This window comes from Salmo salar, chromosome 02, assembly GCF_965601325.2.
Source record: "Salmo salar chromosome 02, fSalSal1, whole genome shotgun sequence".
Classification (NCBI taxonomy): domain Eukaryota; kingdom Metazoa; phylum Chordata; class Actinopteri; order Salmoniformes; family Salmonidae; genus Salmo; species Salmo salar.
In genome coordinates this window covers 44,780,988-44,806,974 of record NC_138292.1, presented here as the reverse complement: position 1 = coordinate 44,806,974, position 25,987 = coordinate 44,780,988, and the positions used below count along the sequence as shown (strand labels likewise).

At 43.0% G+C, this 25,987-nt stretch overlaps 1 protein-coding gene across 28 annotated transcripts in view; it reads left to right on the top strand.

Moving 5' to 3' along the window:
- Window positions 1-25,987, top strand: part of plecb (plectin b) — a 187,079-nt gene that overhangs the window by 144,121 nt on the left and 16,971 nt on the right. For 17 of the 28 annotated variants that reach the window (XM_045704595.2, XM_045704593.2, XM_045704618.2 and 14 more), the window contains 21 exons: window positions 61-165; window positions 3,494-3,660; window positions 9,294-9,409; window positions 9,988-10,088; window positions 10,940-11,059; window positions 13,100-13,195; window positions 13,437-13,564; window positions 16,006-16,099; window positions 16,748-16,902; window positions 17,165-17,510; window positions 17,737-17,814; window positions 17,968-18,129; window positions 18,323-18,427; window positions 18,665-18,760; window positions 18,906-19,031; window positions 19,356-19,508; window positions 19,747-19,904; window positions 20,155-20,281; window positions 21,068-21,251; window positions 21,610-21,630; window positions 24,027-24,184. In XM_045704595.2, coding sequence (XP_045560551.2) covers window positions 61-165; window positions 3,494-3,660; window positions 9,294-9,409; window positions 9,988-10,088; window positions 10,940-11,059; window positions 13,100-13,195; window positions 13,437-13,564; window positions 16,006-16,099; window positions 16,748-16,902; window positions 17,165-17,510; window positions 17,737-17,814; window positions 17,968-18,129; window positions 18,323-18,427; window positions 18,665-18,760; window positions 18,906-19,031; window positions 19,356-19,508; window positions 19,747-19,904; window positions 20,155-20,281; window positions 21,068-21,251; window positions 21,610-21,630; window positions 24,027-24,184 — 2,796 coding nt within the window. The remainder of the gene's footprint in view (window positions 1-60; window positions 166-3,493; window positions 3,661-9,293; window positions 9,410-9,987; window positions 10,089-10,939; window positions 11,060-13,099; window positions 13,196-13,436; window positions 13,565-16,005; window positions 16,100-16,747; window positions 16,903-17,164; window positions 17,511-17,736; window positions 17,815-17,967; window positions 18,130-18,322; window positions 18,428-18,664; window positions 18,761-18,905; window positions 19,032-19,355; window positions 19,509-19,746; window positions 19,905-20,154; window positions 20,282-21,067; window positions 21,252-21,609; window positions 21,631-24,026; window positions 24,185-25,987) is intronic. The other 11 variants (XM_082963432.1, XM_014168120.3, XM_014168078.3 and 8 more) reach the window with 6 other exon arrangements.

Sequence of the window (25,987 nt, the reverse complement as noted above, 5' to 3'; positions counted from 1 at the left end):
TACTATGATGTGAACTACTATAATTGTTAAGTCTCGCTCTTCTCTGTCGTCCAATCACAGGTCAAGCTGGTGAACATCAGAAACGATGACATCGCGGATGGCAACCCCAAGCTGACCCTTGGGCTGATATGGACCATCATCCTTCACTTCCAGGTGTCCTACTCTGTCAGTGTTGTGTTCCATTACCATATAGCTCCTCATCCTCCTTGGCTCTGACCCAAGCCAATCAGTAACAATCACAAATTGAACTCAATCCAATCATGTGTAATCCATTTGATCTCAATCACTCGAGATGTTACCACATCGCTTTCATAAAATCACATTGCTCTCAAATCTGTTATCAAATTATTATCAAATATATTTCAATCGTAGTATTATTACAGTTTAATAATTATTATAACAGATTAAACTCCAGCCTCTTCATAGTAGGCTAATGTACTGTAGGCCATGCTAACCCTTCCTGATAATTCATGATCATGCATTCATTTAGTTATTTTGAAACATGGAAAGAATAAGGAAGTGATCTTATGATGTAGCTTTCCCTGCCACTTAAATATCCTTAACATATTGATGAAGTGTTACAATACAATAGCATTAGTGTGTGTGTGTGAATCACTCTCCCCATGCTTCCCAAGGGAAAGGAGTGGCATAACTTTGACCCACTGGACAAAAACTGGTTGAATCAACGTTGTTTCCACATCATTTCAACCCCCATAAATCTGTTATGACATTGAATCAACGTGGAAAACTAATTGGATTTGCAGAAAGTCAAAAAGTAAGGGAATTTAGTATTTTTTTCAGAGGTGGAAAAAGTACCCAATTGCCAAGTGAAAGTATAGATACCTTAATAGAAAGTTACTCAAGTAAAAGTGAAAGTCATCTGGTAAAATACTACTTTAGTAAAAGTCTAAAAGTATTTCGTTTTAAATATACTTAAGTATCAATAGTAAATGTAATTGATAAAATATACTTAAGTATCAAAAGTATAAGTCATATAAAATTCCTTATATTAAGCAAAGCAAACAGCACCATTTTTTTGTTTTTAAAATGTATGGACAGCCAGGGGCACACTTCCACACTCAGACATTATTTACAAAATATGCATTTGTGTTTAGTGAGTCCTCCAGCCCAGAGGCAGTAGGGATGACCATGTGCTCTCTTGATATGTGCTTGAATTTGACCATTTTCCTGTCCTGCTAAGCATTCAAAACGTAACTAGTTGTAATGGGCGTCGTAAGGATTGGACCAAGGTGCAGCGGGAACGTGTATACTCATCTTCTTTATTAAATCAAAAGAAGGAAAAACAAATAAATCACGTATACAAAACAAAGAACGGCACTAAACAGTCCTGTCAGGTGCACAGACACAAAACAGGAAACAATTACCCACAAACACCCATAGCACAAACACCCCTATACATAGGACCTTCAATCAGAGGCAACGAGGAACAGCTGCCTCCAATTGAAGGTCAATCAACAAACCCTAAACATAAAAACACTAACCTAGAACATAGACCAAAAACCCAGAAACACTCTAAAAAAACACCCTTCTTACATAAGCACATAGACCAACAAACCCCGAGAGACTCTAATCAAACACCCCCTTTTACATAAGCACATAGACCAACAACCCCCGTGACACTCTAAACAAACAACCTCATGCCACGTCCTGACCAAACTACAATAACAAAAATACCCCTTTACTGATCAGGACGTGACACTAGTACTTTTTGTTGTCAGGGAAAATGTATAAAGTAAAAAGTACAATATTTTTTGATAGGAATGTAGTGAAGTAAAAGTTGTCAAAAATATAAATAGTAAAGTACAGATACCCCAAAAAACTACTTAAGTATTTTTACTTACTTTACACCAATGCTTTTTTTCACACAACTTTTAACCAAAATCGAATGACGTGGTGACACTTTTTGTTGAATTCACGTTAGTTGACAACTCAAACAATTGTAACTCAAAACTAGAAGTTGAACTGACGTCTGTGCCCAGTCTTGCTGCACAATTTCAATAATAATTTCAAATACTTTAGCTAGGCTTGATCGAATTTGCCTGGCTTAATGGAACCAATACAATAGTCAAACCCTGCCCATCCGGCACCCCAGGAAGGCTTAAGTAAACATGAAAAGTATTTGAAAGATGTCAAATAGTATTTGAACCCAGGTCTGTGAGGGACCCATGTTCCGATCAAGGCAGAGGAAATAAAAGAACATTGTGTCCTGCAAACTATTCCCTACGGTAGCATTGACTATTGGTTCCATTAAGCCAGGCTAAAGTATTTGAAATGATTTCAAATAGTATTTGAAACCAGGTCTAAATACGTCCCTTACTTGCTATGTTATGCTGTAAAACCTTTGTGAAATAACACATGAGCTTTCTATAACACTACATTATTTGATTAAAGAATGCGTGGCACTGCCAGTTAAAATGGAGCAGTAAGCTCATGTGGCCTTGGTTGAGCAGGGCACAGGAAGAGATGTTGGTTCTGCAGTAAGACTGGTGTAGAGTATACCCACTGGGCACAGACATCAGTTCAACTTCAAGTTGTGATTTACATTTTCATTGGTTTACTGTACTCCATGTACTGCGTTGGCTAGAGAGACGTATCTCTCATTTCTCAGAAGGAGAAGAAAAAAAACAGCAGGGCCGCAGCCTGGTGAGTCATCATAGGCATTCTCCTCTTCTTTAGAAGGGAGAGGTTTAGGGTGGGGCCATCGAGGGTGGATTGGATCCCGAGGAGAACACACACACACACACACTTACAGTATACGCACACACACCGACTACAGAAAGAGACCAGTAGGCAGAGAATTTGGTAATTGAGCGGTCTTTTGGCAAGAACAGAGAGTACCCTCTGAGCCTCTGGTGACTGTGACTCATTTCATTTCCCTTCCGGCCCAAATAATAAAAAAACAGTCCTGCCACATTAGCCAATGGACCAGATAGTGCTTAAGTTGTGTCTGGAGACCCAAAGCAGGAGCAGTCTCCGCTTGCCATCCCTCCCACCTACCCAATGACCTAGGAATTGAGATCTAGTTGGCGGTTCCCTTTGATGTCACATATGTACTAATGATGACAGAGTTGCCTCCCCTAGCTGAAAAACACTTTTTTCTTGTTTTCCACCACAGATCATTGAGGTGGACAAAACCTGATTCCGATTGAGCCAGAATATCATATGATTGAATCAATCCCCATCCATTACAATGCATCATCGATTTTCTCAAACAGATTATAACTTTGTTTCCAACTATCTCCCTCTGCCACCATGACAAGCAGGGTTGGGGTCAATTCCATATCAATTCAGTCAATCCAGGACGTAAACTGAAACTCCATTTTCTATTCCAAATCTCGTCATTGAGAAGGCATTTTCATCCAAGTTTAGTTAACTTCCTGCATTGACCAAAATGTAAATGGAATTGACCCCAACCCTGGTGGCGTGTGGCCTCCTCCCCTGTCTAACCCCGGTATCTGTCCTCCCCTGTTAGATCTCGGACATCCAGGTGAATGGCCAGTCAGATGACATGTCGGCTAAGGAGAAGCTGCTGCTGTGGTCCCAGCGCATGGTGGACGGCTACCAGGGCATCCGCTGTGACAACTTCACCACCAGCTGGAGGGACGGCAAGCTCTTCAACGCCGTCATCCACAAACACCAGTAAGTGGTCCTCCGTAGCTCAGTTGGTAGAACATGCTGCTTGTAATGCCAGGATACTGGGTTCGATTCCCGAGACCACCTGTAGGTAAAATGTATGATTGGAGAAAGGGTCTGCTAAATGGCATATATTTGTATTATTTTTAGTATATTACTTTGGCGGTCGACACCTCAAGCCACAATACGTAGTGTAACATTTACAGTATTTCATCTCTGCACCCAGAACCAAATCTTGGGTAAAGTCTGTCCATAAGAGACTATATACTGCACCTAATGTTCAGATACTGGCGAACATCTTTGGATTTTAGCCTCAGAATGTTACACGTAAGCCCTGCTGTCGCCCCAAAATGTAGCCTCACCTCCAGCCATTTCAGGTTTATTCTTAAAAGGTGAGATTAACCCCCAAAATACTACCCCAAATGTACCCCTCAGTAGACTGTACCCACTCATGTTATTACCCACAGTAAGTGGCACTAATAGGTGTTAATATGTCTTGTCCTAGCGTCTCCGGTAGTGCTAAGCTGTATGCAACGGGGTTGTCATGACACATCACCACACTTAGGTTTTATTCGATGTGAAGCAGATGGGGCAGGAATGGAATATATTGTCAAATTGTAGTGTGTGCCATGCTAGTTCTGACTAGTCCTTCAAATTATCATTATTATTTTATCACAAGGTCATACATTCGCTCATATATAGGTACAGTCATTGGTAGGTATGCTTGGTAGAAGATCTGCTTCAAATGTACTATATATATATATTATAGCTAGATATATATATATATATATATATATATATATATATATATATATATATATATATATATATATATATTATAGCTAGATGCTTGACCATTAGTATCTAAATTACCAGTAATTCTTAGTAGTATTTTTGTCTTTTACACCATGTGTCCAAATCCCTCCCCATCCACCCCGGGCAATATTTATTTAATTGATTTATTTCCTTTGTATCCTTGTGTTGATGTTTACATCATATATTATATACACTATATATACAAAAGTATGTGGACACCTCGTCAAATGAGTGGATTTGGCTATTTCAACCACACCCGTTGCTGACAGGTGTATAAAATTGCTCACACACCCATGCAATCTCCATAGACAAACATAGGCAGTAGAATGGCCTGACTGGAGAGCTCAGTGACTTTCAACCTGGTACTGTCATAGGATGCCACCTTTCCAACAAGTCAGTTCGTCAAATTTCTGCCCTGCTAGAGTTGCCCCGGTCAATTGTACGTGCTTTTATTGTGAAGTAGAAACGTCTAGGAGCAACAGCGGCTCAGCCGTAAAGTGGTAGGCCACAAAAGCTCACAGAACGGGACCGCAGTGTGCTAAAGCGTGTAGAGTGTAAAAACTGCCTGTCCTCGGTTTCAACACTAACCACCAAGTTCCAAACTGCCTCTGGAAGCAACGTATGCACAAGAACTGTTTGTCGGGACCTTCATGAAATTTACTTAAGTACTTTACACCACTGCTTTTTTTCACAACTTTTAACCAAAATCAAATGACGTGGTGACACTTTTTGTTGATTTCAAATTGAATTCACGTTAGTTGACAACTCAAACAATTGTAAATCAAAACTAGAAGTTGAACTGACGTCTGTGCCCAGTCTTACTGCACAATTTCAATAATAATTTCAAATACTTTAGCTAGGCTTGATCGAATTTGCCTGGCTTAATGGAACCAATACAATAGTCAAACCCTGCCCATCCGGCACCCCAGGAAGGCTTAAGTAAACATGAAAAGTATTTGAAAGATGTCAAATAGTATTTGAACCCAGGTCTGTGAGGGACCCATGTTCCGATGAAGGCAGAGGAAATAAAAGAACATTGTGTCCTGCAAACTATTCCCCACGGTAGCATTGACTATTGGTTCCATTAAGCCAGGCTAAAGTATTTGAAATGATTTCAAATAGTATTTGAAACCAGGTCTAAATATTTCCCTTACTTGCTATGTTATGCTGTAAAACCTTTGTGAAATAACACATGAGCTTTCTATAACACTACATTATTTGATTAAAGAATGCGTGGCACTGCCAGTTAAAATGGAGCAGTAAGCCCATGTGGCCTTGGTTGAGCAGGGCACAGGAAGAGATGTTGGTTCTGCAGTGAGACTGGTGTAGAGTATACCCACTGGGCACAGACATCAGTTCAACTTCAAGTTTTGATTTACATTTTCATTGGTTTACTGTACTCCGTGTCCTGGAAGCAACGTATGCACAATAACTGTTTGTCGGGACCTTCATGAAATGGGTTTCCATGGCCAAGCAGCCACAAGTCTAAGATCACCATGCACAATGTCAAGCATCGGCTGGATTGGTGTAAAGCTTTACACCGCGCTAAAGTGGTGTGAAGCTCGCCGCCATTGGACTCTGGAGCAGTGGAAACACGTTCTTTGGAGTGATGAATCACGCTTCACTATCTGGCAGTCCGACGGACGAATCTGAGTTTGGCGGATGCCAGGAGAACGCTACCTGCCCCAATGCATAGTGCCAACTGTAAAGTTTGGTGGAGGAGGAATAATGGTCTGGGGCTGCTTTTCATGGTTCGGGCTAGGTCCCTTAGTCCCAGTCAAGGGAAATCTTAACGCTACAGCTTCCAACTTTATGGCAACAGTTTGGGGAAGGCCCTTTCTTGTTTCAGCATGACAATGCCCCGGTTCACAAAGCGAGGTCCGTACATAAATGGTTTTTCGAGAACTTGACTGGCCTACACAGAGCCATGACCTCAACCCAATTGAACACCTTTGGGATGAAGTGGAACGCCGACTGCGAGCCAGGCCTAATCACCCAACATCAGTGCCCGACCTCACTAATGCTCTTGTGGCTGAATAGAAGCAAGACCCCGCAGCAATGTTCCAAAATCTAGTGGAAAGCCTTCCCAGAAGAGAGGATGCTGTTATAGCAGCAAAGGGGGGACCAACTCCATATTAATGTCCATGATTTTGGAATGAGCTGTCTGACGAGCAGGTGTCCACATCATTTTTGTCATGTCATGTAGTGTATACACACGAGTACAAATGTAAACTATCAGGTACATAATCAATCAGACACTGGTTTCAGTTTTGACAAGAGAGAGAAAAGTGTTCCATGTCTTATAAAATAAGGTTGTGTATCCACTTCGTGTTCATTTCTGACTTGTCCTGAGGTAAATTACGTTTTTACATCTAACTCCGTAGTTGTTCAATCTCCTCTCCTGGCCGTACTTGATCGCACAGGTTTCAGGCAGCTCTAATAAGACATTTCTTTGAACTTGTCAGTGCCCTGGGCTTGGAATACCACAGGTGGGTGTTGCCTCACATGGATATAGGTACTGGCACTGATTAGAGCACTTACTGTATACGCTGTTATTATTATGTTATTAGACTCAGTAATGCCCATTCAGGTGGAGAGGGCGCTGTCTGAGGCACCTGGGTGGCGTAGAATTGGGAAAGATGGGTTTGTTTACTTATCCTTTCATGAGAATCTATTTTTCTAGCGAGCCTTGGACTAAAGGAAGTGACCAGTTGAGTTCTCAGTGAATCACTCCCTCTGTTAATATCACAATGGCCTTAGAGCTGCTTTAGTCTCTGCTGACGCATACAGTTACGTATAGACATGAATATGAGAGCGGATGAGTGGAGACATGTCTGTGGTCTCTCACAGTGGGAGGCGGAGTCCTAAAAAGCCACAGAGACAGGCACGTTATCTGTAAATAATAGGGTCTTCCAGCACATAACATGTAATGAAAGCAGCACCCTGCACATCCCCAGGGAGTCTGAATGAAACATGAGAGCGACTGAAAGAGGGCCACGTGATGAGGGAAATCTGGGTGAATACCCAGCAAGGCGTGGCACAAAAGGAAGGAAGAAAGAGAGGCCCACGGGGCAGGTTCAATCAAAGCTGTGCATGTACCTGCAAAGCCCAGCTACACTCTGCTCCCTCTAACAGAGAGCGAGAGAGAGAACACTTTTTTTTTTCAAGGTTTTGAGTGTCACCTAAGGCAGTCTATTTAGTAGCTTATTTTCATAAAGAGAGCGGTGTCACTGTAACACTCCTACTCAAACGAAGAACACTGCAGAGTTACTTTTTGCACAGCCTGCAGTCTGCGTTATCCACCAATTTGCGGCACTTTTTTTTAACCGCTTATTTGGAGGATTGAATGTTGTCGTCACCCTGGGAACTAAGGAACTTACCTTGGGCTGGTGAAAGTTGCAGTTGATTTCAGGGGAGCTGTTTTGGATAGACGGGGCTGAGGTTGGGAGGTCAGGTCAGAGGGGATGACAGCAGTTAGCCTCCTAGTGGTACAGAGCTGTTTCTTCTCTCACGGAGAGGGTTGAGCACTCTTTGTAACCTCAACGTGAAGATTGTGAAGACGTCTTATTGAAGACGTAAATGCTCGGGTGGGATTTACCTGCACGTTCTGCAGACTTGGACCCAACTGTTTCCCGAACAACCACCAAACCATCACAAGGTACCTTGTTGAAATGGTTGGAGCAGCACGCCTTTTGGAATCGGAATTTCACTGTTAAGTGCAACGTTTTCACTTGCCACTGGACGAGTACGAAACATCTAGCCAGCTAGCTCTCTGTTTTTGGGAGACTACAACTCCCAGAAGGCACCATGATGTCGAGTCTGAAGAGGAAGCTGTCCATAAAGTCCAGGAAGAGGACTGGCCGCTCGTCCAGCAGGGTCACAGGCTTGGTCAGCTCATTGGAAGACCGTGTGGTCATGCAGTGTGACAATATCCCCTCAGAAGGCTCCTCATGGGACTCAGGCCAGGGATCCCACAGCTCAGTGGCCCACTCCAGCTGCGACTCCCAGTCAGGGGACCAGGAACTGGGCCAGGGGACAGGGCTGGGACATGATTGCAGCCCCCACAGCCTCCAGGGAGGGGAGGGGAGGCTGGTCAGCCCCAGTAGGGTAGAAGGGAGGCCCACCAGGCCACGGAAGCAGCTCTCTCTTAGGGAGGTGCAGTGCCTGGAATCGGCCCCAAGCCCTGGGGACTACTACACTGTCCGCTCCACCCTTCACGTCAAATCGCTGTACGGATCTGCTCTAAGCGTCTCTCTTATTTGTCTTGGGCTTTCCATTCGGAGTATATCAGAATAATGTGAACGTATTGTAAAGAGAGAATGAGTATACTGTGCCATTTTAAAAATAGAATAAGTTGTAAACAGTGACATTTTTACTTAAAGGATGCAATGAAAAATGAATTAGAGAGGGAACGTTTGTGACGGATTTTTTTGTAATGTTTACATTGGTCAAGAATTGAATTTGAGTAACGGTATGCTTTGAATGTTTCCCTATGGCTATTTTCTCACTTAACCTCATCTGCACCACGGAGAGGATAGTAACGGGGAGCGAGTATAGGTGCTTATCTAATTTGAAACATGGCTGCCCAGGTTGTCTGCTGCAGCCCCATGTAACATTCCGTTCATATATAGATGCCAAGCACCCCAGGGAAAGCAGGTGTTCACTACAGATTTCTGACATACAGACGTGGCATTTCTTTTAGGACAAGCGATATGTAGGTAGGCATGATCAGTATCTGCCCGGCCAGTCCTTATACCCTCCTCACCTGTCTACGCTGCCTTTAAACCAGTCGTGACGGATGTCCCGTGATTCTGTCTCCTCAGGCCTAGACTCATTGACATGAGTAAGGTGTACCGCCAGACCAACGTGCAGAACCTTGAGTACGCCTTCAACGTGGCCGAGACGGACCTGGGCGTGACACGCCTGTTGGATCCGGAGGGTAAGACTGCAGTACATGTACATGTGATGATGGCTGACCTCTACACCAGGGGTGGAATCATAAGTGCACACTGTAGCAAATAGTTGCAAAAATGTTTCGCAAATGGAAAACGTTTTTTCCAACGTAAACAATAGTTTCTATTCGGCAAATTCCCTCCCCATTTTGTTGTTTGCTTCTGTTTTGTTCCTAGTGAATGCACCCCAAGTTCTCCAACCACGTCCCACCTAACGTTGTACTTTTGCTATTTAATGGAAGAAGAGTCAGGGGTGAGAGACTCCAGATGGAACTTGAAGAGCCCCCCCCCCCCCCCCCCCCCATTCAGTGCTGCTGTACTGTATGAGCCGTGTCCAATCAAATATTTTGATAGCTTACTCCTTTCTCCAAATCCACCATGAACATGATCTAGGTGTATAACTAATGTTTACACACATCTTCACATACCAACTAATGATTGGGCACACTTCACTTTTTGTTATACAATGAAAGGTCGTCATCCTAAAAAAAAAATGTATTTGCAGCATCTCCATTACTCTTTCGATGTGAAAACAAATCTATAAACACACCAATTATTTTCCCAGATGTTGACGTGCCACATCCGGATGAGAAGTCCATCATCACCTACGTGTCGTCCCTGTATGATGCCATGCCCCGGGATGTCCAGGATGGAATCCAGGCTAACGTGAGTGCACTCCTGACCGCCTCTGATCACTTCATTCTTTTTCTACAAGATTGTCCCTAAACCTGATATACTCACAAACTGGACACCTCACGTCCGAGACTCAAATTGATCAATTCAAAAAGGACACGCTATAAGCCACTGTTAATGCATTCAACCCTACTTTCAATGAGAGTTCATTCAGGGAAACTCCTGGATTATGGCTTGTGACAGTCAGAATATGTAATTGCTTTGTTTATGACACAGAGTAGCTTCAGTTTGGAACTACAATAGAAGTCCTGCCATCCTAAATGGAGCTGCAGGAAATTAGCAACCTTCTGTGTTTACCTCAAAGTACTTTCTACCCAATAAACACCCCTCTCACACCACAGCATGCTCACAGCACACAGAAGAGAGTTGTTGGAAAAGCAGAATGGTGTACTGAATTGTATTGCCAAAACAGATTTTAGAATGCCATTTGTACTCCAATGCTAACTAAAGATGTACTGAAAGTGAGTAAAGGAGGGAACTTTTGTTTATTGCGCGTGTGTGTACTAATGCACGTACACACACACTACATTATCATTCTCTCTCTCGCTCTCTTTCAATAAAATCTGCTTTATTGGCGTGATGTAACAATGTACTGTACATATTGCCAAAGCGTAATAATAATCAATATTGTCACCGGGACAATCAGTAACAACATTCAGTCACTCACACTCTGCTCCCTGTCCAGCCACACAAGGCTGGGCCTGTTGACACCTAATTGAGTGAGGGTGGTGTGTGAGCAGGCGAGTTATCCTGGCTCTCCAGGAGAAGGTTCTTGGCTGTCTGTCATTAAACCCCGTCGTTGTCTGCTGTGTTCTGTGTTACAGCAGCTGGAGCTGCGCTGGACAGAGTACTATGAGCTGGTCACTATCATTCGACAGTGGATAAGCCACCATGTCGTTATCTTCGGGGAGAGGAGGTTCCCAGGCAGCTATGAGGAGATAGAGGTGAGTCTCCTACCTGGACAGTTACTGGGAACGCTGTTGTGACTGGGATTGGACTGCTACCTGTGGCTGGTCACGTAATGTATTATTGCTCGATATAGGAGCGTGAATACTGTAACTTGGATACTGAAAATACTGTATGTGTTTCTGTGTCTATATATCGGGGCTGTAGCTAAGGCATTTTTTTTGGGGGGGGGGGGGGGGGCTGTGAGTTATGATTCTAACATTTCTCCACACACATTTTCTGTTACCATGACTAAGCCTATTCAGAGATGCCTTACATGATGTAAAAATCTGTCGTTCTGCCCCTGAGCAAGGCAGTGTTCCTAGGCCGTCATTGAAAATAAGAATTTGTTCTTAACTGACTTGCCTCGTTAAATGAAGGTCAAAAAAATAGAAAGAAATATTATGAACAAGCAGCTAGCTCTGCCATTCGATCCCACATCAAACAGAGCAATTACAGTCTAGAGATTGCATTGTCTCGTGTGGTTGCATTGTGTGGCATCTGGGTGGGTGGCACTGGAGCTGAGAAAAGCAGACCTGAAGACACACATTATTCTACCTAATCCTCGGTGGAATCTTCCGTACTGCCCCTCCCCATTCCCTGGCTAGCGTGCCTGCAACTTTCTCTGTGGAGACAAAGGGGACTGTCAGACAAAAGGCTAGGTCAGCTAAGTTCTCCTATTGGATAATGTATAAAACATTCATTAATCCTTTTCAGTTGCTGTAATCAGTTTCCAAATCTTGTACAGTCAAAGGGATTGTACAGTAAAACAGAGGAGGACCCACCTCCGTGTTAAATTTACTTTATCAACTCGAATGACATTATCAGAATGAGCAGTACGAGGCTGCGTATATTGTGCTTCGAGGTAATCTAGTTCCAAGATCTCTTTTCCTAGAAAATGGTTCCCAATTACAGACAAAAGCAGTATCGCGAGTCTATTTGTTTCTATTTGTGTTGATACACCGTCTGCGTCTTCTAATAAGGCATCTGACTTTTCTATGTATACTTTTCAACACCCCTTATCTTTGTTAGCTTGAGTTTTTATTTGGGAAGGTGTCAGAATAATCGGGTTAGCCACGTTATTGATCTAGGTACCATATTGGATTTAGGTAATCCCATTTTTAATGGCCAGTTGAAAAGGTCAAGCTCTGTGTGTATCTATGTGAATTAAGGACATGGGTACATGTTATAAAGCTACAAGGTTAACAATACTTTCTCAAATAACTCCCCCTGTAAGAATGTAAACATGTTAACTAACTCATCAAGAGCTGTAGTTTTACACCACAGAAGCAGAATCATCACCTAGACTAGAGTCTATGGGAGCAGAATCATCACCTAGACTAGAGTCAATGGGAGCAGAATCATCACCTAGACTAGAGTCAATGGGAGCAGAATCATCACCTAGACTAGAGTCAATGGAAGCGGAATCATCACCTAGACTAGAGTCAATGGGAGCAGAATCATCACCTAGACTAGAGTCAATGGAAGCAGAATCATCACCTAGACTAGAGTCTATGGAAGCAGAATCATCACCTAGACTAGAGTCTATGGAAGCAGAATCATCACCTAGACTAGAGTCAATGGAAGCAGTTTGAATAAGTACTGCTGTGGTGGTTGGGGTCAATTCCATTTCAAATGGAATTTCAGTTTACTTTCTGAATTGACTGTCTTGAAATAGAATTGTCATCAACCCTGTTTAGTGGCATGTAGCATTTTAAAAAGGAAGCAAGAGTAGGATGGATTGAGTCACAAGATAATACGGTAGGTAGCCTAGCGGTTAGAGTGTTGGGCCAGGAACCAAAATGTCGCTGGTTCGCATACCTGAGCCGACAATGTGAAAAATCTGCAGATGTATCCTTGAGCAAGGCACTTAAGGGCCATTTGCTCCAGGGGCGCCGTACTGCTATAGCTAACCCTGTAAAACAACACATTTCACTTAACATACATTTTTTATTTTTCTACGTCAATTTCCCCTTTGTGACCGTTCAAGAACGGTAAAAGAAAATGTCTCCTTCATCCTGTCTCTCTCTCTCTTTCAGATCCTGTGGCGTCAGTTCTTGAAGTTCAAAGAGACAGAACTGCCTGCAAAGGAGGCCGACAAGCACCGTTCCAAACTCATCTACCAGTCCTTTGAGGTTAGCCATGCACAGAGCTTCTATTCTATTATTTTCTATTCTATTTGCATTCTAGTCTATTCGATTCTATTGTATTGTATTCTACTCTATTGTATCCCATTCCATTATACTCTACTCTATTGTATCCCATTCCATTATACTCTACTCTATTTTTGATAGAATGATATAGATAGATAAAGGTGGTTGTCTGATTTGTGGCTAGAGGTCTAACACTTATTATTTTACACCACCCCCTCTACAGAGTGCAGTGCATGCTGGTCAGGTCAAGGTTCCTCCAGGCTACCATCCAATTGATGTGGAGAAGGAATGGGGCCGTCTGCACGTGTCCATCCTTGAGAGAGAACGACTGCTCAGGATAGAGTTTGAGAGGTGAGTGAGTGAAGCTGTGTAGTGGATATCAATGTCTGGCCATATTATTCCTGATTCCATCAATCCTCATCTGGATCTACACTGACCAAAAATATAAACGCAACATGTAAAGTCTTGGTCCCATGTTTCATGAGCTGAAATAAAAGATCCCAGAAATGTTCCATACACACAAAAAGTGTATTTCTCTCAAATTCTGTGCACAAATTAGTTTACATCCCTGTTAGTGGGGATGCCAAGATAATCCATCCACCTGACAGGTGTGGCATATTAATAATCTGACTAAACTCCATGATCATTACACAGGTGCACGTTGTGCTGGGGACAATAAAAGGCCACTCTAAAATGTGCAGTTTTGTCACAAATCTCAATACCACAGATGTCTAAAGTTTTGAGGGAGCGTGCAATTGGCATGCTGACTTCAGGAATGTCCACCAGTGCTGTTGCCAGAGAATTGAATGTTAATTTCTTTATTAGCAGCCTCCAACGTCGTTTTAGAGAATTTGGCAGTGCGTCCAACCGGCCTCACAACCGCAGACCACGCGTATGCCGCAGTGTGGGCGAGCGATTTGCTGTTGTCAACGTTGTGAACAGAGTGCCCCATGGTGGCGGTGGGGTTATGGTATGGGCAGACAGAAGCTACGGACAACGAACACAATTGCATTTTATCGATGGTAGTTTGAATGCACAAAAATATCATGAAAAGATACTAAGGCCCATTGTAAGGTCCATTTTTTTTAAAGGTATCTGTGACCAACAGATGCGTATCTGTACTCCCAGTCATGTGAAATCTATATATTAGGGCCTAATGAATTTATTATTTCAATTGACTGATTTCCTCATATGAACTCAGTAAAACCAATTAAATTGTTGCTTGTTGCGTTTATATTTTTGTTTACTATATATCTATTCTCTTCAAGTGACCTTGTTAGTTTCTGCCTGTTTTGTTAGAAAAAGATTCTTCATGTTACAAAATGGGAAGAATATGTTATTGTTTGACACAAGACCGGTCATTGATTCGTTGGTCTGTGTGAGAGCATCCTGGATAACTAACTCCATTAGTCGATTAAGCCCAGTTTTACCTTAGTTGCACTGCTCTGGGACCTTGTTTAGGCTGTGGTTTGTCTAGAGCCAGCTCCTCTTGAACAGTAACACCATTGGCACGCCTGAGGTTTGCTATCTATCATGCTGTAAGGGGCTTGGACACTGTCCTGCCTGATTTCTCCAAGGTCGTCAGGGATGACTTCACGCGTCTTGACTTTTGATGGAAGTTTCCACTAGTTTCTTTTGTACTGAGTAGCGCCACAAAGCGTAGATTAGAATATCAGACCGTTGACGAGTGCAATTTACTTACAGCGAATGAATCACGATTCATATAAAAACCACAGAAAGTGACAGATGGATTCTTATCAAGCCGATTCTGTTTATCGGACCATTTCCCTGTAGTTACATGTGCCGTTTTAAACAGCTGCAAGAACATCTGAAGCTAAGTAATGCACAGTAATTCTATTACCCATCTCCCCTCATTTGGAGACTCCATATCCAGATGTTATGATTGAATCAGGTTTTCCCTTTGCAATGAAGGGATTGCAAAGAAAGACATCCTCTGTTCACAAGGGCAAGTCTGGCACGGAGCGATTGTATTTTTACAAAATGTATTCTTGTCAACTTAATCAGATATGATTATCTGTCAGAAGACATCAAATGCCAATGTTATCAATATCATAAGGCTAGGTAGCTGGGGGGGGGTGTTGTGCTGGAAGTTGTCTTGAAATGGGCTGGTCCACTGTCATGAGACAGCCTTGTGTGCCGGGTCCATGTTCAGTGTAATGGGCAGTCATCGTTTGCTAGTTTCGACTAAGTTCATCAGACTGGGCAGCGCTCTATCTGGGCAGCCTTATTCGTGAACTGGGATGAGGAATGTCTGAACAAGCGCTGCAGAAATGTGCCTTACACAACGCAGCAGACATTTGTTGTCCCTGCCAAGGTTGGGAGAGAATTCCCATGACACTATGGGACTGTGTTAAGAAGAGCCACCTCTCTACCTGGGACTTTAAAAGGGAGAGCATAAGGACAAGAGTATGGCATTTGTGACGAACCCTTATAAAGTAGAGTACCTTCTGCATTCAAAGAGGCCGTAAGTGTCTTGTTCCGGACTTTCAGTGATTGTGCTGTTGTGGTTATTGTGTTACTATGTTATGAAGTTTTTAGCTGTGGCCAAGCAAGGAACATGTTATATTTGATACTTGATATTCTTAATCGTGACATAAATCATCTTTTGGTTTGTTTGTTTTTCTATTGATTCATTCACTTTTAGCATGGTACAGAAGTGAAATTCTATACCCAGGTCCGTGTTGATCCTGACCTGGTATGTTTGCTAAAAACCATTGAAATAAAAATGTTTTGACCAGATCAGTGTTAACGCTCCTCTTCTCTTCCCTCAGGCTAGAGAGACTCCAGAGGATCGTCAGTAAAGTCCAGATGGAGTCAGGTGTGTGTGAGGAGCAGCTCAACCAGCTGGAGACCCTGCTGCAGACGGTGAGTCTTGGACCACTAACACTCTGACAGTACAGTGAGGCCTGGGAATGGGACTGAGGCTGGGACTGGGAATGAGGCTGGGACTGGGACTGGGAATGAGGCTGGGACTGGGGCTGAGAATGAGCCTGAGGCTGGGACTGGGGCTGGGGCTGGGAATGAGCCTGAGGCTGGGACTGGGACTGGGAATGAGGCTGGGACTGGGATTGGGGCTGGGAATGAGGCTGGAGCCGGGATAGGCTGTGGCTAGAGCTGGGGGAAACTAAGGACAGCCATTGTCCTCAATTATGTAAAGTTGCTATAGGCCAGTGATTGGGTCAAATGACTCATACCGGGTAAGTCATATGCTCCAGTTAGAAAATCATTAGCTGTCTGTTTACTACCTCATTCAAAACCAATGTGTCCAGTCATCACCAGCGAAAATGCTCCAATCAGAATGGTATTCCCTCTCCTGTCATGAGGTGGGCTGGATACAGTCTCGCATAACAAAATGAAGATCTGAACTGATCTCCAACAAGTTTGGAAAGCCATGAAATCCTTAAAGTGGAGGAAGCATTACTTGTCTGTCAATCATAGAAACCCTTTTACCTTCTCTCTTTCACAAGCTCATAGGTTAATGACATTAATATTGGTATGCCCTCCTCCCTCTAGGACATCCGTCTCCTGAGTGCAGGGAAGCCGGCTCAGCACACTGCCGAGGTGGAGCGGGACCTGGACAAGGCAGACGGCATGATCCGGCTGCTCTTCAACGACGTGCAGCTGCTCAAAGATGGGCGCCACCAGCAGGCCGAGCAGATGTACCGCAGGTGAGTTGGCCATTTTCAGTTTCTCACAAAATGGATAATAAAGTATCTATTTTCTATTCGATTATATTATATACATCGATCGATTACAGCGATCTGCTTCGTTAGGATAACAATTTCCTCTAAATTATAAATGATATCCCCTCCCCCTCTAGTCATGAACGCTGATTGAAACCTAAGCTTGTTGCATAACCATAGTCATTTAATTGAAGAAATGTGTGACAGGACAGAACACTTACCTGTCAAATGCGTGTCGTTCCCACAGGGTATACCGCCTTCACGAGCGTCTTGTGAACCTGCGCACCGATTACAACCTGCGTCTCAAGTCGCAGGTGACGACCACCCAGATGATCCAGACCCAGACCATCCAGCAGTCGTCCTCCAGGGTGCGTCCTGAGCTGGACGAGGTGACCCTGCGCTACGCCCAGGACCTGCTGACCTGGGTGGAGGAGAGTCAGAGGCGGATTGACGAGGCCGAGTGGGGCTCGGACCTGCCCACCGTGGAGTCTCAGCTGGGCAGCCACCGGGGCCTGCACCAGACCGTGGAGGACTTCCGCGCCAAGATCGAACGGGCCAAGGCTGACGAGGTACTAGACCTTAAAGGGGCAAAGGTGAAATATGTTTTAGTGGGGTGTTATAATAACTTTGTTTCATAGACTCTCTATATCTCCATATATTTCCATTACACTTTGAATGAGTTTATATCATGTACTTTGTATTCGATCCGAGGGAATGGAGACATTATATACATATATATCATTACCATCCTCAAGTGCTAGATCCTCTCTGACTGTGACATAACATTGATGTTGCCTGTGTGTCTCTTGTGTCCCTCAGAGCCAGCTATCCCCAGTCAGTAAAGGGACGTACAGTCAATACCTGGGCAAATTGGACCTTCAGTATGCCAAGCTGCTGGTAAGATCTTTATTCAGAAGCGTTATTTTGGGTTAAATGTAATGTTGTTATGGTCAACTACCACAAGGATTAGTAATAATTGTATTCTCATAAATGCACACATACAGTATGTAATCTAATCTACATCTTCCCTCTTTCACCGCTCTCTCCCAGAACTCCTCCAAGTCTCGTCTGCGCAACCTGGACTCGCTCTATGTGTTCGTCAGCGCGGCAACCAAGGAGCTGATGTGGCTCAACGACAAAGAGGAGGAGGAGGTCAACTACGACTGGAGTGACCGCAACACCAACATGACAGCCAAGAAAGACAACTACTCGGTAGGTCAGATACAGATACATAACTTGAAAAATATATCAGAAATGCTGTTAAGACAGCTTGGTTGTTCAAGTGCACGTTTTCTGAAGCCTAGAAAAACATTGAATAGATCATACAGTATTTCCAATCTCGAGTAGTGCTCATCTGAATGTAAGGCTGTTGATAGCTCATTGATAGCTCATCTTCATTCGGAAGGGTCTGATGCGTGAGCTGGAGCTGAGAGAGAAAAAGGTCAACAACATCCAGGTCACAGGAGACAAGATGCTGAAGGAGGGCCACCCTGGCAAGAAAACAGTGGAGGTGAGCACTACACTACCCCCTAGTGGTCTCCATGAGTAATAGCAGGGTAAACCTGGATGTATGCGTTAGTACACAGAACTGCATACCGTTGTAGATTGTTTTGCAACTGAAAACAAGCATGTCTTATTGGACAAGTTCAGGTAGTCCCTCCCTGTTTCAGTCAGTATTCCTCCGCTTGGTACCTAATGAACACGACCCTGTTTTGCCCTACTCTTGATGTCCCCCTTTAATTTCCAGGCCTTCACAGCAGCCCTGCAGACTCAGTGGAGCTGGATCCTCCAGCTGTGTTGTTGCATCGAGGCTCACCTCAAAGAGAACACAGCTTACTACCAGGTTTGGATGCTCAGAATAATTTTCAAAATAGAGAATGGCTCATAAACCTGCATGGTTCTATAAGTAATAGTTCCAAACACAATTGTTGATGTTCTCATTTTATTGTTCAATACACATGCCCTTATCTTCTCGTGCTTCTTCGCAGTTCTTTTCGGACGTGAAAGAAGCTGAGGAGAGGATGAAGAAGATGCAGGAGACGTTGAAGAAGAAGTACTGCTGCGATCGCTCCACTACGGCCACGCGACTAGAGGACCTGCTACAGGATGCTGTGGTACGTAGGCTACTACACAGCTGGACTGTGGACGGGTGCTTGTGCTCACATAAAACATGAGGTCGCCTAGCTCGGGACCCGTATTCATAAATCGTGAGAGTAGGACTGCGGATCTAGTATCAGGTCTGCTTTTTATATATGATGAATGGAAAGGGAGTACACGATCCTAGATCATACTTACTCTGAGATACTTTATGAATATGGGCCCTCGTCTCATAGGCAGGACTTTAGTTGCTCAAATGCAGAGAAAGCAAACCAGGAAACTCTTATCTTTTTGTTCCATCTTTTTCCTGAAGATGTTAAATTATTTCCCTTCTTCACCAGGAGGAGAAGGAGCAGCTGAACGAGTTTAAGACTCACGTGGCCGGCCTGAACAAGAGGGCCAAGACCATAATCCAGCTGAAGCCCCGTAACCCCACCAAGTCCATCAAGGGCAAACTGCCCATCCAGGCCGTGTGTGACTTCAAACAGATGGAGGTAAGCATATCATCCTTACCGTCACCTTTTCAAGGTATCAGGTGTAGGAATAACGGCTCTACATATGTAGACAGGAAGTAGATACTTACTTTTAGTTTCTTTGTTCATTAAATTGTTTGTTCATCACTCGTTTTTTTTCATTCATTCATTCTTCCTGGTTCGTTGGTTCATGCTGGTCTAGCCATCCACCATCCATCCGTGGACTGTAACATCTCATATACTCCGTCTCTCTGTGTAGATCACCGTCCATAAGGGAGAGGAGTGTGCTCTCATCAACAACTCCCCACAGCCCAACAAGTGGAAGGTCCTGAACCGCTCAGGCATTGAGGCGGTGGTGCCTTCAGTCTGCTTCCTGGTTCCACCTGTCAACAAGGAGGCTATGGACAGTGTGTCCAGGTGAGACTCTTACATCAATACACAGTGCTCTCCATCAATGGATCACATGGAGCCCGTTTTTCTTCTTTTTTTGCCACGTCCCGTATCTGTTTGCGCTGTCTTCCGTCACAGTGACCATAGGAGTTGGCAAGATGACACAGACAGATCTGGGACCAGGCTGGTTTTTCGGGACCTAGCCTTGAAAAAACTCTGGGCCCTAATTATATTTGTTTTACGGTACAGTAACACTTCCTTCTGTCTCCTACCCCAGTCTGGACTCTGGTCACCAGTCGATGCTGGTCCTGTGGCAGAGATTGCATGTGGACATGAAGAGCATGCTGTCCTGGCAGTACCTGACGAGAGACATCACACAGATACGTACCTGGAACATCACCATGGTAAACGCTAGTCACCTGTGTTTTTATTCTTTATCTTGAAAAAAAAACGGAGAAAGATATATAGTAATTGGAATAGTTTGACATTAGTTAACTGTTTGAAGCTTAGACTTTTTTAAGTTAAAAGTGATCCTCACAGACAGCCAATCAGTGACACTGTGAGAGAGAGTCAAGTGGTCACCCTGTTTGTGTTACTGTAAGTGTACTGAATTGAACGGGGAGATTCCCCATGCCTTTGTTGCTTTACGGTGAGGTTGAGTCTCGAGCTCTGTTATTTATAGAGCAGACCATGTAAACATGGACAAGTGTTTTATTGAGGTAGAAAACCTCATGGGTTTCCAAATGGAATTATTGTCGGGGAAAGTTCTTATACTGTTACGACAGTAAGGTGCGGTGTCTACCAAAGCTTGTTTGTATTACGTAACAAACAAACTAAAAGTCTTGATTGTATAGTAGATTTGATTTTTATGAAATGTAACCATCTAAAACAGGTTGTGATGCAGGCAGGGTACACGGACAGGATGACAGTAACAAATTGACAGGCAATTCTGATCGGTTCCTCTCACAAGGAGGTGGTTTTGAAAGATTATAATGATTAAGATTAACATGTTTTAGATTGACTATTTACTTACCGCTCTCCCTATTCTCTCTCCCTCTTTCCCCCCCTCTCTCCTGCCTGTTCTTCTCTCTCTGTCTTCCTTCTCTCCTTTTCACCCTATTTTTTTCCCTCTCTCCTCCCTCTTTCTCTCTCTCTCTCCTTTCTCCCTCTCCCCTCTCTCCCCTCTATAGTTTAAGACCATGAAGGTGGAGGAGTACAGGCTGTTTATGAGGAACCTGGAGCTTCACTATCAGGACTTCATGCGTGACAGTCAGGATTCCCAGCTGTTTGGTCCACACGACCGTATGCAGATCGAGGGCGACTACTCTAAGACCACACAGTACTACGACAACCTTCTGCGCTCTGTGGAGAAAGGTCCGTCCCACCTACATACTCATGAACAAACACAACAAACCTCTGTAAACCTTTTATTTTACAGCCTGGTACTTACCTGGTGTTTACATGGTATTAACTAAGAAACTAATGGGGTATTAGTCGGTACTTTCTGGTTTGGTGACTACCTGGTTTGACAAATAATTTGTAAGTAATTACCTAATAAACAGCGGGCTGTAAAATAAAGTTTTGATCTCAGTAAGGGTGGCATCTACTCTCCTTCTCTGAGTACCACTAGCAAACAGTCCTTTATACAGTGGATGTGTGTAGTCAGGGGTGAAAGGCGTGTTACTGTACACCAGTTCAGCAACATTGGGTAACTGTCAAATTCACCTTTCAGGACCAGTGGTTAAAACCAAAGGTGAGTGTGAACAGTGAACCGCCATGCTTTTGAACTATGGATGGTTGGCACGTTTAAAAACTAACGTTTTGTTGTTTCCATCACGCCAACCCCATCAACTTACAGTGTTCACATAGATAGAAATGCTTTCCCTAGCTCTTACAGCTTTTGAGTGAGTGCATGATATTTAGTCTTTTTTTGTCCATTTCCTGTTTCCAATGTGGCTTGGTTTGTTTTCTTGTTATGCAATATAGTGGTTTAGAAAAACACATTCAGGTAGTGGTCAAGCTGTGTTTTGCTGTGTGTAGAGATACCACTGCACAGTGGGTAATTTAATGAAATATGCTTTGTTTGAATGCTTATCAACCTGTGTGTGTGTGACATACTACATGTGAACACATGCATGTCTGATCATGAACCATATGAATACACTGCACAAAAGTATGTATGTATGTATGTATGTATGTATGTATGTATGTATGTATGTATGTACAGTTGAAGTTGGAAGTTTACATACACCTTTGCCAAATACATTTAAACTCAGTTTCACAATTCCTGACATTTAATCCTTGTAAAAATTCCCTGTCTTAGGTCAGTTAGGATCACCACTTTATTTTAAGAATGTGAAATGTCAGAATAATAGTAGAGAGAATGATTTATTTTTTATTTATTTCATCACATTCCCAGTGGGTCAGAAGTTTACATACAGTCAATTAGTACTTGGTAGCATTGCCTTTAAATTGTTTAACTTGGGTCAATCGTCTCGGGTAGCCTTCCACAAGCTTCCCACAATAAGTTGGGTGAATTTTGGCCCATTCCTCCTGACAGAGCTGGTGTAACTGAGTCAGGTTTGTAGGCCTCCTTGCTCGCACACGCTTTTTCAGTTCTGCCCACAGATTTTCTATGGGATTGAGGTCAGGGCTTTGTGATGGCCACTCCAATACCTTGACTTTGTTGTCCTTAAGCCATTTTGCCACAACTTTGGAAGTATGCTTGGGGTCATTGTTCATTTGGAAGACCCATTTCTGACCAAGCTTTAACTTCCTGACTGATGTCTTGAGATGTTGCTTCAATATATCCACATAATTTTCCATCCTCATGATGCCATTTATTTTGTGAAGTGCACCAGTCCCTCCTGCAGCAAAGCACCCCCACAACATGATGCTGCCACCCCCGTGCTTCATGGTTGGGATGGTGTTCTTCAGCTTGCAAGCATCCCCCTTTTTCCTTCAAACATAACGATGGTCATTATGGCCAAACAGTTCTATTTTTGTTTCATCAGACCAGAGGACCTTTCTCCAAAAAGTACGATCTTTGTCCCCATGTGCAGTTGCAAACCATAGTCTGGCTTTTTTTATGGCAGTTTTGGAGCAGTGACTTCTTCCTTGCCTTTCAGGTTATGTCGATATAGGACTCGTTTTACTGTGGATATAGATACTTTTGCACATGTTTCCTCCAGCATCTTCACAAGGTCCTTTGCTGTTCTGGGATTGATTTGCACTTTTTGCACCAAAGTACGTTCATATCTCAGGAAGGAGACAGAACGCGTCTCCTTCATGAGCGGTATGACGGCTGCGTGGACCCATGGTGTTTATACTTGCGTACTATTGTTTGTACAGATGAATGTGGTGCCTTCAGGCGTTTGTAAATTGCTCCCAAGGATGAACCAGACTTGTGGAGGTCTAAAAAAAAATACATTCTGAGGTCTTGGCTGATTTCTTTTGATTTTCCCATGATGTCAAGCAAAGAAGCACTGAGTTTGAAGGTAGGCCTTGAAATACATCCACAGATACACCTCCAATTGACTCAAATTATATCTATTAGCCTATCAGAAGCTTCTAAAGCCTTGACATTATTTTCTGGAATTTTCCAAGCTGTTTAAAGGCACAGTCAACTTAGTGTATTTAAACTTCTGACCCACTGGAATTGTGATACAGTGAATTATAAGTGAAATAATCTGTCTGTAAACAATTGTTGGAAATATTACTTGTCATGCACAAAGTAGATGTCCTAACCGACTTGTGGACCTAAGTGTATGTAAACTTCCGACTATAACTGTATATATATTTCTGCAATTGTAATTCCATTCAAAGCAATCAGGTATTGCAAGCTAAAGAATGTACATGGAAAAAAACAAGGGAAAGGTTTCACCACACTACTGTCAACCCTCTATCTTATGACACCTACACCCACAGTGACCACACCCATCCTGCCCTAAGCTCTTCACCATGATAATATAATAATTATATTATTATTGCCCCTTAGCAGGTGCTTCTATCTGAAATGATTTACAGTACAGTGAGCGCATACATTTTGAGTATGTGATCCCTGTGCGTATTGAACCCACAACCTTGGAGCTACTAGTGCCACACTCTTACCATCCTAACCAATCTCCACAATGTCCACGCTACACACAGGTGAGCAGGATGAGTCGATGTGTGTGACCTACATCACCCAGATCAAGGACCTGCGTCTACGGATAGAGGACTGCGAGGCTCGTACCGTGGCCCGCATCCGCAAGCCCGTGGACAAGGACCCCATCCAAGACTGTGCCCAGAAGACCACCGACCAGAAGGTACTGTACCTACACTGTACTAACTAAAGAATACGTTGTGACTTAGGTCTAACATATTTATTGGACAGGTCTCCTCTGTAAAAGACTCTCAGTGGATCAACCTGTATAAATATAGGATGATAAAGTATAACCTATATACAGGTAAAGGTAACGGTGGGGGAGGGGCACATCAGTGCTAGTGTCCATGGGACAACAGATACCGAAGTTAATCACCAAAAAACAATGACGTTTTATTTGAACACTAGAAATAACGTCATAAAGAACCCTGAATGTGTTTTTAGGAGCTACTGTAAAACTGTTATGGAGGGGGAAGCACCTAAAATGTGATACCAAGCAGGGTTTGGTAGGTTACTTTCTAAATGTAATCCATTAGTTACATGGCCAAAATTGTAATAGATTACCTTCCCCTTAAAAACTTCTTAGAGATCAAATCCCTTTAGCGGGATCGATTTTACAACAGCCAGTGAAAGTGCAGGGCGCCAAATTAAAACAACAGAAATCTCATCATTAAAATTCCTCAAACATACAAGTATTATACACCATTTTAAAGATAAAGTTCTTGTTAATCCAACTACACTGTCCGATTTCAAAAAGGCTTTACGGCGAAAGCATACCTTGTGATTATGTTAGGTCAGCACCTAGTCACAAAAAAACATAGCCATTTTCCAGCCAAAGAGAGGAGTCACAAAAAGCAGAAATGTAGATAAAATGAATCACTAACCTTTGATGATCTTCATCAGATGGCAGTCATAGGACTTCATGTTACACAATACATGTATGTTTTGTTCGATAAAGTTCATATTTATATCCAAAAATCTCAGTTTACATTGGCGCGTTATATGATTTTGCAGAGAGCCACATCAATTTACAGAAATACTCATCATAAACTTTGATATAAGATACACTTCTCCTTAATGCAACCGCTGTGTCAGATTTCAAAAAAGCTTTACGGCAAAAGCAAAGTCCATACTTTGTCCAAATACCTCCCTTTTGTTCGCGCGAGCACTAAGTTCAGACGAAAAGTCAAAAAAGTTCAATTACAGTTCGTAGAAACATGTCAAACGATGTATAGAATCAATCTTTAGGATGTTTTTATCATAAATCATAAAACGGCCGCGCGCGTGACTTAGCTCATTGCATTCTGCCAGACACCTGATTCCAACAGCTCTTATTCTCTCCCCATTCACAGTAGAAGCATGAAACAACATTCTAAAGACTGTTGACATCCAGTGGAAGCCCTAGGAAGTGCAATATGACCCCATTTACACTGTATATTGGATAGGCAATCACTTAGAAAAACTACAAACCTCAGATTTCCCACTTCCTGGTTGGATTTTTCTCAGGTTTTCGCCTGCCATATGCGTTCTGTTATACTCACAGACATCATTCAAACAGTTTTAGAAACTTCAGAGTGTTTTCTATCCAAATCTACTAATAATATTCATACCCTAGCTTCTGGGCCTGAGTAGCAGGCAGTTTACTCTGGGCATGCTTTTCATCCGGACGTCAAAATATTGCCCCCTAGCCCAAAGAGGTTATGCATTAGAAGGCGGCAAACCTTTATATTACCAATTTACCAACATCTATTACAGGATAAATCAATGTTAGCGTTTACATAGCTAGTAATGTAACGTACAGTTATTTTCTTTTGTAATCAGTTACATGTAATCCGTTACTCCCCAACCCTGATACCAAGCTACAGACTGGCACCAGAAACAGGACAAAGCACTACACAGAAAAGGAGAGAGAGAGAGAATGAGGAAGAAAGAGAATGAGGGAGGGGTAGAAAGAGAGGGAATGAAA